Raw genomic sequence first — 14,835 nt, forward strand, 5'->3', positions numbered from 1 at the left:
CAAGAACTGTGAGCCCGCTGCCACGGCCACTGCAGGTTCCAGAGCAAGAGCACCCAGCAGACCATGAGGAGGTGAATCACGGTGGGCAGGTGCTGCCAGATGCTGGCTATGAGTTTGACATATGCTTCCCATCAGTGCAGAAGAGAGCAATCTGGACTCTCTGGACAGTGTGCATGCTATCGACCCAATGTAGTGGCCTGTAGTGAGGACTTGGCACCTCAATGAATGGCACTATGGGGGTCTGACCAGACTCCATAAAGCAGAAACTGCTGCCAAGAATGGTGAGGCCTAGGTAAAGATGTGGATGTGCTCTTATGATGTCTTACCACCTCCGATGGAGCCCTACCACCCCTTCTGTAGCAGCATTAGTAAGGATTGAAGGTATACAGACCTCACTGAATATCAACTACCCTCTTGTGAGAGTCTGAAGGATACTATTGCCAGAGCTCTGGCCTTTTGGAATGAAGGTATAGTTCCCCAGATAAAGAAGAGGAATTGGATATTGATTGAAGCCCATGACAACAGCCTTACAGGCATTATCAAGCATCTGGAGGGTCTCTCTGAAGTGGCTATCATGCAGCTGAACCTGCTTACTGGTATTCCCATTGCCTATGAATTGGCCGAGAACCTGAACCCCATCAAGTCCATGCAGTTCTTAGGGGATGAAGAGACTATGTGTAAAGCCATGGAAGCTGTGGCTGCCCAGGGCAAGGCCAAGAAGTGAAGACCATCAGGCAGACTACTGTCCTCAGAAACACCCTCCCTGCCCATCCCTTCTTCTGCCCCTCCTTCCTGTACATGTCACATTGACCACATCTGTAGGCATCTGAAGTTGTAGATGCAGATGGGGACTGATGGCTCCCATTTTCATTTCAGCCATTTGTCTCCTGCACCCACTCTCTTCATACAATCCAGTCAGGATAGCACCTCTGGGGCATGGGGCTCAGTCCAAGCCCAGGGAAAGCTCCCTTTATCCAAGAGGGCTGAGAGGTAGTGACTCGGGTTTTTACCAGGGCTTTGTGTGCAAAGGACCTGCCTTAGTGAGGGATAGGAAGAAACCATACTAAGGCATGGCCGATGAGGAGAAGCAAGAGGGCCTGTTTGCCCTCAGGAGGCAATCTTGTGTTCTTCTGTAGTCAGGCCACTTACTGGGGTACTCTAGTCATTCCAGTGGAAGATGAATATAACCTGCGTGGTGATGTAAAATAAAAAAGTCCCCAAACCAAACAAAAAAAACCCCTGTTTCCTTCCTGACCCCAGAGGAGCTGATTCCACTTGAAGGTTGAGATCAGTCCTGAATTAAATTTCTGTTGCATTTACTTTTACAAAAATAATAATATGAAACAAAAACCCTCCTGGTGTTTCTAGTGGTGGTTGAAATAGTCCCACATGTGGTTATCAGAAATAAGCCCTTCCTCACACCAATATCAGATAATCTCCTTGACTTGTAGGGGATAGGAGTGCATCCTGCTGTGTATTTTAGAATTCCTCCCTGATATGGTTTGAATTCGTGTACCTGCCCAAATCTCATGTGGAACTGTAAATCCCAATGTTGTAGAAGGGGCCTGGTGGGAGGTAATTAAATCATGGGGGCAGATTTCCCCCTTGCTGTTCTCATGATAGTAAGTGAGTTCTCACAAGACCTGGTTGTTTGAAAGTGTATGGCACCTTCCCCTTTTCCCTCTTCCTCCTTCTCCAGCCATGTAAGATGTGCCTACTTCCACCTTCACCTTCTGCCATGACTGTAAGTTTCCAGAGGCCTTCCCAGCCATGCTTCCTGTACAGCCTGCAGAACCATGAGTCAATTAACCCTCTTTTCTTTATAAATTACCCAGTCTCAGGTAGTTCTTTATAGAAATTTGAGAACAGATTAATACACCCCCCACCACCTTGTTTTGAGGCAGTGAAATGCCTCTTGATCATGTTCCAGTGTGTTTTTCATGGCCTGATTTCTTTCTGTCTTTTTTATTTCAATTGTTTTTGGGATACAGGTGTTTTTTGGTTACATGGATAAGTTCTTTAGTGGTGATTTCTGAGACTTTAGTGCACCTGTTACCTGAGCAGTGTACACTGTACCCCATATGTAGTCTTCCCCTCTGAGTCCCCAAAGTCCATTATGTCATTCTTATGCCTTTTCAATGCCTGATTTCTGAATCATGTTCTAGTTGCTTGGCCCTGCCACATGGACCCAGTACTCATTTTGGGCATAAATATACTAAATATTTTTTTTCCAGATCAGTATAATAAAGGAGTGATGTACAATTACAAAGTTGTGATGAAAATGTGCCAAATAATAATTTTAAAATCTACTTACTAACCTCATGTGGCTCAATTTCAATAAGGTCCTATAATTTTCACAACACTGGGTGTGCTTCATGAAGACCAATTCAAAAAAGACAAAAGCACAATTGAATTATCTACATTATAGTTACAATTTTACATTCTTAATATGCCCAGGTAACTCGTGACACCATTTCAAATAAGCTTCAGTCATATTTGGCATATACTGAGGCTGGCATTTTTTTCCACATGAAAGCAAATGGAAAATTGATAAAATTACAGTTATAGAGAACCTCAGCAATTCCAGGTTTGGTGCAAATATCCATATTTTTGCGAAATATTCTAGAACTGTATCCCCAACTTTGCACTGGGGATAGATGTAGAAATTATTATTTATTTACCATAGGGATAAAACCTATAGTTACTTTTGAAGAATTAAAGCCAACCCCAAAAGATTTATGCACCTAACAAGGTTTTTTTTACACTTTATTAGTTTTGTCTAAAGAAAAGGTTTTTAGTACGAAAATTTCCAGTTGTCTATGTATAAATGTAAATCTTTAAGAATCACTTAATATAAGATATTTACCAAAGATATGGGAACTGTGTAGCCCTATTCTCAGCACAGAAGCAGTGACTTCTAGTGAAGATTTAAAATGGGCTCAGATGAGAGGAAAAAACTCAGAACCCTAGCCTTGGAAAAGAACTGTTAAAAGCCCCATCTCTGAGCATGTTATCACTTATGGATCTTTCTCTTTTATCTGCTATTGAAGTATTGTGAGTTTCAGTCCAGCAAGGTCATATCTTTCTTCAAAAGAAAAATCAATGCCCCAAATATGAAAATTACACAACTTATTGACACACTACTAGCTCCCGTCCCAGTATGGCCAAATCTTTCTCTGGAAAAAAAAAAAAAGTATACTAAAATACAAAATTTCACAACCTTATTTCTGCTAACACTTTAGTTTAATTGTCACACGATTATTCAACTTCAATAACTTAGATATTTATGGATCATAGCAGAACTGGTAGTGCTTGTAACTTTGTAACTTTCCATGCATACAACCCTTCTAGGTTAAGCACATATATTTCAAAAAGAAGTTTCAAAAAACAGTTTCTGAAATAATATTAGGAATGAGAAATAAATAAAGGACATCCAAATAGGAAAAGAAGAAGTCAAACTACCCCTGTTTGTAGATGATATGATTCTATATCTAGAAAACCCCACAGTCTCAGCCCAAAGGATCCTTAAGCTGATAAACAACTTCAGCAAATTATCGGGATACAAAATCAATGTGCAAAAATCACTAGCACTCCTATACAACAACATTCAAGCTGAAAGCCAAATCAGGAACGCAGTCCCATTCACAATTACCACACACACAAAGTAAAATACCTATGACTACAGATAATCAAGGAGGTGAAAGATATCTACAAGCAGAACTACAAAACACTGCTCAAAGAAATCAGAGATGATACAAACAAATGGAAAAACATTCCATGGTTATGGATAGGAAGAATCAATATCATTACAATGGCCATACTGCCCAAAGCAATTTATAGATTCAACACTATTTCTATTAAACTACCAATGACATTCATTCCAGAAATAGAATAAACTATTTTAAAATTCATGAGGAACCAAAAAGCAGCCCGAATAGGCAAAGCAATCATAAGCAAAAGAACAAAGCTGGAGGCATCACGCCATCTGACTTCAGACTATATTACAGAGCTATGGTAACCAAAACAGCATGGTACTAGTACATAAATAGGCACAAAGTCAAATGGAACAGAATAAAGAACCCAGAAATAAGACCACATACCTACAACTATTGGATCTTTGACAAAGCTGACAAATACAAGCAATGGGGAAAAGACTCCCTATTCAATAAGTGATGCTGGGATAACTGGCTAGCCACAGGTAGAAGATTGAAACCAGACCCCTTCCTTACACCATATACAAAAATTAACTCAAGATAGATTAAAAACTTAAAGGTAAAACCCGAAATTATAAAAACCCTGGAAGGCAACCTAGGCAATACAATTCTGGAATAGGAACAAGCAAAGATTTCATGACAAAGACACCAAAAGCAACTGCAACAAAAGCAAAAATGGACAAATGGGATCTAATTAAACTAAAGAGCTTCTGCACAGCAAAAGAAACCATTAACATAGTGAACAGATAACTTACAGAATGGGAGAAAAATTTTGCAAGCTATGCATCTGAGAAAGGTCTAATATTCAGCATCCATAAGGAACTTAAACAAATGTACAAGGTAAAAACCTCAAACAACCCAATTAAAAAGTGGGCAAAGGACATGAAAAGACACTTTTAAAAAGAAGATATGCATGTGGCCAACAATCATATGAAAAAAATCTTAGCATCACTGATCATTAGAGAAATGCAAATCAAAACCACAATGAGATACTGTCTCATACAAGTCAGAATGGCTATTATCAAAAAGTCAAAAAATAACATGCTGGTGAGGTTGCAGAGAAAAAAGAATGCTTATACACTGTCTTCAACCATTGTGGAAGACAGTGTGGCCATTCCTCAAAGATCTAAAAACAGAAATACCATTCGACCTGCAATGCCATTGCTGGGTATGGAATCAACCTAAATGGCTATCAGTGATAGACTGGATAAAGAAAATGTGGTATATATACACCATGGAATACTATGCAGCCATAAAAAAGAACAAGATTTTTGTCCTTTGCGGGAACATGGATAGAGCTGGAGGCCATTATCCTTAGCAAACTAACACAGGAACAGAAAACCAAATACCACATGGTCTCACTTATAAATGGGAGCTAAAAGAAGAGAACACATGAACACATAATGGGGAACAACACACACTGGGGCCTATTGGAGGAGGGAGGGTGGAAGGAGGGAAAGGATAAGGAGAAATAACTAATGGGTACTAGGCTTAATACCTGGGTGATGAAATAATCTGTAAAACAAACCTCCATGACACATGTTTACCTATATAACAAACCTGCACATGTACCCTTGAACTTAAAAGGTAAATTAAAAAAGAATGAAAATGTTGTGTTCTCAGTTAAATATTATTAATTGTTTGCTTAAGGATGCCTTTCCAAGCAAAGGATTAATGTAAATACTTTGAAGCCTATGAACACTATTTTTTAGCCCAATTAATTAGTTTCAGTTGCTTTTGTACATGGCACAAACTCAATGTCAGAACCTCTTATATTTACTCTTATACTTCGAAGATCTAGATGCTTGCTAGCAAGCAGATAAAAATTAAGAACACACACTTTAAAAACAGAGTTACTCTCAATAAAATAATGTTTATAATGAGTTCTAGCACTCAGAAATAGTCACAGTTTAAGAACCTAGCTGCTTGTTTAAAGAAGAGCTGGAACATCATTTATTGTTTATCCTCATCACTTCCCCTTACAGTTTTCTATAGTTTTTTTTAATATATGTAGTTCTCCTTGCTTTGTGGGCCCTATGTCATCAACAAATGTCAGAGATTTCTTCCACTTTTCCTCGAGAGTTTCCTTGTAAAAGGCCGGTTCATTTCCCCCTTATCCTCAACACTTCATCCTTGGAATAAAATTCCTAAGGATCTCTTACACATATATATTTTAAAATTTCCATAGGTTTTGGGGTGATATTTGGTTACATGAGTAAATTATTTAATGGTGATTTGTGAGATTTTGGTGCACCCATCACCGAGCAGTATACACTGAATCCAATTTGTAGTCTTTTATCCCTCATCCCTCTCTCACCCTTTCCCTTGAGTTCCCGAAGTCCATTGTATCATTCTTATGCCTTTGCATCCTCATAGTTTAGCTCCCACTTATGAGTGAGAACATACGATATTTGGTTTTCCATTCCTGAGCTACTTCACTTTCTTTATCTATCATTGATGGGCATTTGGGTTGGTTCCATGTCTTTGCTATTGTAAATAGTGCTGCAATAAACATACATGTGCATGTATCTTTATAATAGAATGATTTATATTCTTTTGGGTATATACCCAGTAATGGGATTGCTGGGTCAAATGGTATTTCTGGTTCTAGATCTTTGAGGAATCACCACACTGTCTTCCACAATGGTTGAACTAATTTACATTCCCACCAACAGTGTAAAAGCATTCCTATTTATCCACAGCCTTGCCAGCATCTGTTGTTTGTTGACTTTTTAATAATCTCTATTCTGACTGGCATGAAATGGTATCTCATTGTGGTTTTGATTTGCATTTCTTTAATGATCAGTGATATTGAGCTGTTTTTAATATGTTTGTTGGCCTGAATGTATGTCTTCTTTTGAAAAGTGTCTGTTCATGTCCTTTGCCCACTTTTTAATGGGGTTGTTTGTTTTTTTCTTATACATTTGTTTAAGTTCCTTGTAAATTCCGGATAGTAAACATTTGTCAGATGGGTAGATTGCAAAAATTTTCTCCATTCTGTAGGTTGCCTGTTTGCTCTGATGTTAGTTTCTTTTGCTGTGCAGAAGCTCTTTAGTTTACTTAGATCCCATTTATAAATCTTAGTTTTTGTTGTAATTGCTCTTGGCAGTTTCATCATAAAATCTTTGCCTAAGTTTTCCAGGGTTTTGGGTTTTACATTTAAGCTTTTAATACATCTTGAGTTAATTTTTGTATAAGGTGTAAGGAAGAGGTCCAGTTTCAGTTTTCTGCATATGACTAGCCAGTTACTCCAGCACCATTTATTAAATAGGGAATTCTTCCCCTATTGCTTGTTTTTGTCAGGTTTGTTGAAGATCAGATTGTTATAGATGTGTGGTGTCATTTCTGAGGTCTCTATTCTGTTCCATTGGTCTGTATGTCTGTTTTGGTACCAGTACCATGCTGTTTTGGTTGCTGTAGCCTTGTAGTATAATTTGAAGTCAGGTAGCGTGATGCCTCCAGCTTTGTTAATTTTGTTAGGATTGTCTTGGCTATACAGGCTGTATTCAAGAGACCCAACCAACTTGCAAAGACGCACATAGGCTCAAAATAAAGGGATGGAGAAAAATTTACCAAGCAAATGGAAAGCAGAAAAATCAGGGGTTGCAATCCTAGTCTCTGACAAAACAGACTTTAAACCAACAAAGATTAAAAAAAAAGACAAAGAAAGGTATTTCATAATGGTAAAGGGATCAATGCAACAAGAAGAGCTAACTATCCTAAATATATATGCACCCAATACAGGAGCACCCAGATTCATAAAGTTCTTAGAGACCTACCAAGAGACCTACACTCCCACACAATAATAGTGGGAGATTTTAACAGGCTACTGCCAATATTAGACAGATCAATGAGACAGAAAAGTTAACAAGGATATTCAGGACTTGAACTCAGCTCTGGCTCAAGTGGACCTAATAGATATCTACAGAACTCTCCACCTCAAAACAACAGAATATATATTATTCTCAGCACCACATGGCACTTACTCTAAAATCGACCACATAATTGGAAGTAAAACACTCCTCAGCAAATGCAAAAGAATGGAGATCATAACAAACAATCTCTCAGACCACAGTGCAATTAAATTAGAACTCAAGATTAGGACACTCACTCAAAACCACACAACTACATGAAAATTGAACAACCTGTTCCTGAATGACTCCTGGGTAAATAATGAAATTAAGGCAGAAATCAAGAAGTTATTTGAAACCAATGAGAACAAGGACAAAACATACCAGAATCTCTGGGATGCAGCTAAAGCAGTGTTAAGAGAGAAATTCATAGCACCAAATGCCCACATTGGAAAGCTAGAAAGACCTCAAATTGATATTCTGGCATCACGATGAAAATAACTAGAGAAGCAAGAGGAAACAAATCCAAAAGCTAGCAGGAGACAAGAAATAACTAAGATCAGAGAGGAACTGAAGAAGACAGAACACGAAAGACCCTTAAAAAAATCAATGAATCCAGGAGCTGTTTTTTTGAAAAAATTGATAAAGTAGACCACTAGCTAGACTAACAAAGGAGAAAAGAGTGAAGAATCAAATAGATGCAACAAAAAATGGTAAAAGTGATACCACCACTGACCCCACAGAAATACAAACTACCATCAGAGAATACTATAAACACCTCTATGCAAATAAACTAGAAAATCTAGAAGAAGTGGATAAATTCCTGGACACATACACCCTCCCGAGAGTAAACCATGAAGTCGAATCCCTGAACAGACCAATAACAAGTTCTGAAATTGAGGCAGTAATAAATAGCCTACCAACCAAAAAAAAGCCCAGGACCAGATGGATTCACAGCTGAATTGTACCAGAGGTACAAGGGGGAGCTGGTACCATTCCTTCTGAAATCTTTCCAAACAATTGAAAAGGAGGGACTTCTCCCTAACTCATTTTAAGAGGCCAGTATCATCCTGACACCAAAACCTGGCAGAGACACAACAAAAATGAAATCTTCAGGCCAATATCCCTGATTAACCTCAATGCAAAAATCCTCAATAAAATACTGGCAAACTGAATCCAGCAGCACATCAAAAAGCTTATCCACCACGATCAAGTCAGCTTCATCCTGGGATGCAAGGCTGGTTCAGCATATGCAAATCAATGAACATAATTCACCACATAAACAGAACCAACGACAAAAACCACATGATTATCTCAATAGATGAAGAAAAGGCCTTTTGTAAAATTCAACATCCCTTCATGTTAAAAACTCTCAATAAACTAAGTATTGATGGGACATATCTCAGAACAATAAGAGCTATTTGTGATAAACCCACAGCCAATACTGAATAATCAATAGCTGCAGGCATTTCCTTTGAAAACTGGCACAAGACAAGGATGCCCTCTCTCACCACTCCTACTCAGCATAGTATTGGAAGTTCTGGCCAGGGCAATCAGGTAAGATAAATAAATAAATTGTATTCAAATAGGAAGAGAGGAAGTCAAATCCTTAAACTGACAAGGAACTTCAGCAAAGTCTCAGGATACAAAATCAATGTGCAGAAATCACAAGGATTTCTATACACCAATAATAGACAAGCGGAGAGCCAAATCATGAGCGAAATTCCATTCACAATTGCTATGAAGAAAATAAAATACTTAGGAATACAGCTAACTAGGGACATGAAGGATCTCTTCAAGGAAAACTACAAACCACTGCTCAAGGAAATAAAAGAGGACACAAACAAATGGAACAGCATTCCATTCTCATGGATAGGAAGAATCAATATCATGAAAATGGCCATACTGCCCAAAGTAATTTATATATTCCATGCTATTTCCATCAAACTACCATTGACATTCTTCACAGAATTAGAAAAATCTACTTTAAAATTCAACGGAATCATTCACTCCTTTCATTCCTCTTCATGAGTGCTGCAGACTGCAGCTGCTTGCAATTGGCATTTTGGCCTCTCTGAAAAACATTTTTTTCAATATTAACCTGGTATTTTGCAGCTTCACTAAACTCACATCTTAGTTTTAGTTGCTCTTTTATAAAGTGCATCGAATTTTCTGTGTAGATGATTGCATCATTTGCTAATAAATACATTTTAAATTCTTTCTTTTTAGTCTGGATGCCTTTTATTTCTTTTTCTTTCCTGATTGTACTTGCTACCACCTTCAGTACAATGTTGGAAAGAAGTAGTGAAAGTAAACATCCCTGTATTGGTCCTGATGTTGGCTGCAGATTTTTTTGAAGATGTCCTTTATCAGGTTGAGAAAATTCCTTTCTATTCTTATTTTTCTGTGAGTTTTTAAAAAACAGAAATGAGTGTTTGATTTTATCAAATGCTTTTACAGTATTTATTAGTATAATCAAGTGATTATGTGATTTTTCTCAGTTTGTTAATATGGGGAATGTCAGTGTTTGATTTTTTTTCTTTTCTTTTTTTCTTATTATACTTTAAGTTTTAGGGTACATGTGCACAACGTGCAGGTTTGTTACATATGTATACATGTGCCATGTTGGTGTGCTGCACCCATTAACTCGTCATTTAACATTAGGTATATCTCCTAACGCTATCCTTCCCCCCTCCCCCCACCCCATGACAGGCCCTGGTGTGTGATGTTCCCCTTCCTGTGTCCATGTGTTCTCATTGTTCAATTCCCACCTATGAGTGAGAACATGCAGTGTTTGGTTTTCTGTCCTTGCGATAGTTTGCTGAGAATGATGGTTTCCAGCTTCATCCATGTCCCTACAAAGGACATGAACTCATCGTTTTTTTGGCTGCATAGTATTCCATGGTGTATATGTGCCACATTTTCTTAATCCAGTCTATCCTTGTTGGACATTTGGGTTGGTTCCAAGTCTTTGCTATTGTGAATAGTGCCGCAATAAACATACGTGTGCATGTGTCTTTATAGCAGCATGATTTATAATCCTTTGGGTATATACCCAGTAATGGGATGGCTGGGTCAAATGGTATTTCTAGTTCTAGATCCCTGAGGAATCTCCACACTGTCTTCCACAATGGTTGAACTAGTTTCCAGTCCCACCAACAGTGTAAAAGTGTTCCTATTTCTCCACATCCTCTCCAGCACCTGTTGATTTCTGACTTTTTAATGATGGCCATTCTAACTGGTGTGAGATGGTATCTCATTGTGGTTTTTCTTTTTTTTTCTTTTTTTTTAATTTTGGGGCTTTATTATAATTTTTCTTTTCAAGATGCTACATAGTCAAACAGAACTGGATTGGTCTTTTATGGCATAAAATTAATTCACAGTCAAACTCTCAACTAGTACTAGAAGGACTAGCTGAAGAGTTTTTCTCTTCCCCTGCTCCCCACCCCCAACTGCTGGTGCCCTCGCTTCTAACCCTCTGCAGCCCGATCCATTCGTCCTGACTCCAAGCTAGGTCCCCGAGGGGAGGTCAGGCTCAGACTTGGGCCTGGGCGCTGGAAGTGTGAGTAATGGTTGAGAGGTGGTGTAAGAACAATCTAGAAGACTGACTACTCTTCATTAAAAAAGGTAACCTAGAGTTGACTGTCACTACTGAGAATTTCCCTCCCTATGACAGTTGTTATTTACTGATCCAGAAAAAAACACTTCCTGGCAGCTCTTCTCCAACATTCCAATAAACCCCACTCCACATGACCAGACTCTCCAGAGACAGAGGAGCCCACAGCTCTCCAGCAGCAATACCAGTTCACCCAACAGAGTTCGGCAGCATGCAGCATTAACTGTACTCTTGTGACAATAAGAAAACATGAGATGAAATACATTAAATAAGTTAAATATGCATTAAACATCTCTGAATAACAGTTCGACTTCACTACATGAACCAATACAAATTTAGCTTGGTCCCTTTAAGTGAACAAAGCACTGCCATTTATTTCCAAAGCGCTGGGTCAATCAGCCAACACACGCCTCTCACTTATGATGAGTATGTCTGATGCTGCCACAGTGCTATTCCTTTGGGCTTCTGACTCTGTTCATCAGTCCCAAGGAGCTGATGGCTTGGACAGAACTGAAGACACAGAAAGCAGCCTGGGCCGGGAGTGGGCCACGTGGGGACTACTGTGTGGAGCTGACTGCACTCCCCACCATGCTGGGCTCCAGCTCCCCAAGGGCCAGCATCAACAGGCGAGGAAGGGTGTCATTTTAAGAGAGGTAATCCAGCATCATGTACCAAGGCCTACCAATGTTTAAAATGACATTTACAATATGCCATTATGGCATTACTCATGGTTTCCCTTGTCATTAATAAAGATCATTCTTTCCCCCCCAATCAGTTACTATACATTTTTAACTTTCTAAAAGATTGTTACATTATATTTGTGTGTGTGTATCTGTGTATGTGTGTGCAGGGAGGGGTAATTTAATGGCAAGACCTGTGAGATGTCATCATACATTAATTTCTTTTCACTCATGGTTATGATAGATTTACCCATGATACGATGGATCCATCAGTCCAATTTACCATCCTGTGCATGCCACCTCTACAAGGCAATCTTCCCAATAATTACACCAACGATAAAGAACAAAACCACCAGAGCCAAGAGCCAGGTGCTAAGGCCTTCTTCCTTCCCAGTTGGGGTTAATGCTGAAATGGGGCTGTTGCTCTGCACTGTCTTCCTCATCTGCAGTCCATCTTCTTCCTTGAACTGCTTGTTCTCCTCCCGTAGCCTCTGAATTTCACCTTGCAGCATCTTACATTCTTCCATAACCTTCTTAACTTCGGTGTCATCCAAAGAAGAACTCAGAGACTTAGACACTATTGGTGTTTCTGTCTTTGATGCAGTTGTGGATATAATTTTATTTATTTCTACATCATGTGGTTTATCATTCTCTGCTGGCAATTCAAACACACATCTAAGTTTTGAATCCATAAGGTCTTCTGGTTTTGCCTCCTTCCATACTGCTTCCATATCTGAAGTGTCAGTTGGAGCAAACATAGACTGAACCATAAACTTGTGTTTACTTTTCTCACTGGGATCATAATCGAAAGGCTGTAACATCACAGATACATTAATTGACGCCCCTGCATCGATGATTCCGCTGTTGGGCCTCACACAGTACCTACTTGGTGCTGCAGTCTTCACCTTAAAACACACATTTCGGTCTGTCGGGTTGCCAAGCTTTAGGTTGGTGGTGACAACATCGGTGAAGGGACCTCGGAATTTGAGCTCGTGCTGCGGCTCAAGGCTCAGGACCTGCTCCATCTTCGCCATGTTCCTTAGCGGCGGAGCACCTTTGGCGGGGAGACCCCTGAGAGGTCACCGGGGCGGAAGCGTTAATGCTGCGCCCGCTTTAAGTTTTACAAAAAGGCGGGGACCGGTCGGGGCACGGGCGGGGGTCTTCTACGGGGTGCGTGCGCTGTGGGGGTCGGTCTAGGCGGTGCAGGTGCAGGGGTGGAGGGCGAGGGCGAGGCCGCAGTGCCCGGTGAGCTTCATTGTGGTTTTGATTTGCATTTCTCTGATGGCCAGTGATGATGAGCATTTTTTCATGTGTCTTTTGGCTGCATAAATGTCTTATTTTGAGAAGTGTCTGTTCATATCCTTTGCCCACTTTTTGATGGGGTTGTTTGTTTTTTTCTTGTAAATTTGTTTGAGTTCATTGTAGATTCTGGATATTAGCCCTTTGTCAGACGAGCAGATTGCAAAAATTTTCTCCCATTCTGTAGGTTGCCTGTTCACTCTGATGGTAGTTTCTTTTGCTGTGCAGAAGCTCTTTAGTTTAATTAGATCTCATTTGTCAAATGACATGATTGTATGTCTAGAAAACCCCATCGTCTCAGCCCAAAATCTCCTGAAGCTGATAGGCAACTTGAGCAAAGTCTCAGGATACAAAATCAATGTGCAAAAATCACAAGCATTCTTATACACCAATCACAGACAAACAGAGAGCCAAATCATGAGTGAAGTCCCATTCACAATTGCTTCAAAGAGAATAAAATACCTAGGAATCCAGCTTACAAGGGACATGAAGGACCTCTTCAAGGAGAACTACAAACCACTGCTCAATGAAATAAAAGAGGATACAAACAAATGGAAGAACATTCCATGCTCATGGGTAGGAAGAATCAATATCGTGAAAATGGCCATACTGCCCAAGGTAATTTATAGATTTTTTTTTCATAGCGCCTCCCTGCATATGCAAGTTATTCTGCTCTCATGACATTTACTATTACCTCCAAGCCATTAAATTCCATCTTTACATCTTGTACTGGAAAAGCATTAAATAGAGTTTAAATGTGTGGAGACAGAGAACATTTTGTATCAGTGGAAAGATTTTAGTTTCAAGCCCTTAAAGGGAATCCATTCTGTTTATACAAACTTTTTTCCTAAACTACTCCTCATCACAAACCATTGATAAAAGGCAGATTGCTGATGCTTCCTTTACCTCTTTTCAAAAATAATTCATGTGCAGAGGTTTTTGATGAGCTTCCAATTTTTAGCTTACTTATTTTAGTTAACTGAAGTCCATTGTTTACATTAGAGTTAACTATTTGTATTGTACGTTCTATGGGTTTGAGCAAACATATAATGTCATGTAGCCACCATTAAGTATCATACAGAATGATTTTACTGTTCCAAAAATTCCCTGTGCTTCACCTATTCATCTCTCTCCCCTGGACTCTTGGCAACCACTGATCTTTTAGTTTCTATAGTTTTGCTTTTTACAGAATGTCGTATGGTTGGAATCATATAGTAGGCAGTCTTTTCAGATTGGTTTCCTTCACTTAGCAATATTTATTGAAGGTTCTTCCATATCTTTTCATGACTTCAAAGATTACCTCTTTTTAGTGCTAAATAATATTCCATTGCCTGGATTTACCACAGCTTATTTATCCCTTCATCTACTGAGGGGCATCTTGATTGCTTCCAAGTACCAACAATTATAAATAAAGCTGCTATAAATATTTGTGTGCAGGTTTTTGTGTGGACATGAATTTTCAACCCATTCGGGTAAATCCAAGGAGCACAATTTCTGGATCATATGATGAAAGTTTGTTTAACTTTGGAAGAAACTGCCAAACTGTGTTCCAATGTGGCTGTACCATTTTGCAGTCCCACAAGCAATGAATCAGGGTTCCTGTTGTTCCACATCCTTGCCAGCATTTGATATATAGTGTTTTGGATTTTGGTCATTCTAATAGGGGTATAATGGTA

At 39.2% G+C, this 14,835-nt stretch overlaps 1 protein-coding gene and 1 pseudogene across 2 annotated transcripts; one reads left to right on the forward strand and one right to left on the reverse strand.

The window, feature by feature from the left end:
- The first annotated feature begins 172 nt into the window (after positions 1–172).
- On the forward strand, positions 173–766 carry LOC129475820 (phosphoglycerate mutase 1-like; annotated as a pseudogene).
- An 11,361-nt stretch (positions 767–12,127) lies between these two features.
- Positions 12,128–13,042, reverse strand: LOC129475611 (vesicle-associated membrane protein-associated protein B/C-like). Of its 2 annotated transcripts, XM_063635145.1 has the most exons (2): positions 12,680–13,042; positions 12,128–12,317 (listed from the first exon to the last, which is right to left on the reverse strand). In XM_063635145.1, exons 1-2 carry the CDS (start codon positions 12,892–12,894, stop codon positions 12,233–12,235), a joined length of 300 nt encoding a protein of 99 aa, XP_063491215.1. In that variant the 5' UTR covers positions 12,895–13,042; the 3' UTR covers positions 12,128–12,232. The 2 variants fall into 2 exon arrangements, with proteins under 2 accessions (XP_063491215.1, XP_055123745.1); XM_055267770.2 differs by having other exon boundaries at positions 12,128–13,036.
- Positions 13,043–14,835: the final 1,793 nt, after the last annotated feature.

This window comes from Symphalangus syndactylus, chromosome X (genome assembly GCF_028878055.3).
Source record: "Symphalangus syndactylus isolate Jambi chromosome X, NHGRI_mSymSyn1-v2.1_pri, whole genome shotgun sequence".
NCBI classification, from domain to species: Eukaryota; Metazoa; Chordata; class Mammalia; order Primates; family Hylobatidae; genus Symphalangus; species Symphalangus syndactylus.

Excerpts from the sequence above, each read along its gene's own strand:
- LOC129475611 (XM_055267770.2), bottom strand. The coding sequence starts at position 12,894 with ATGGCGAAGATGGAGCAGGTCCTGAGCCTTGAGCCGCAGCACGAGCTC.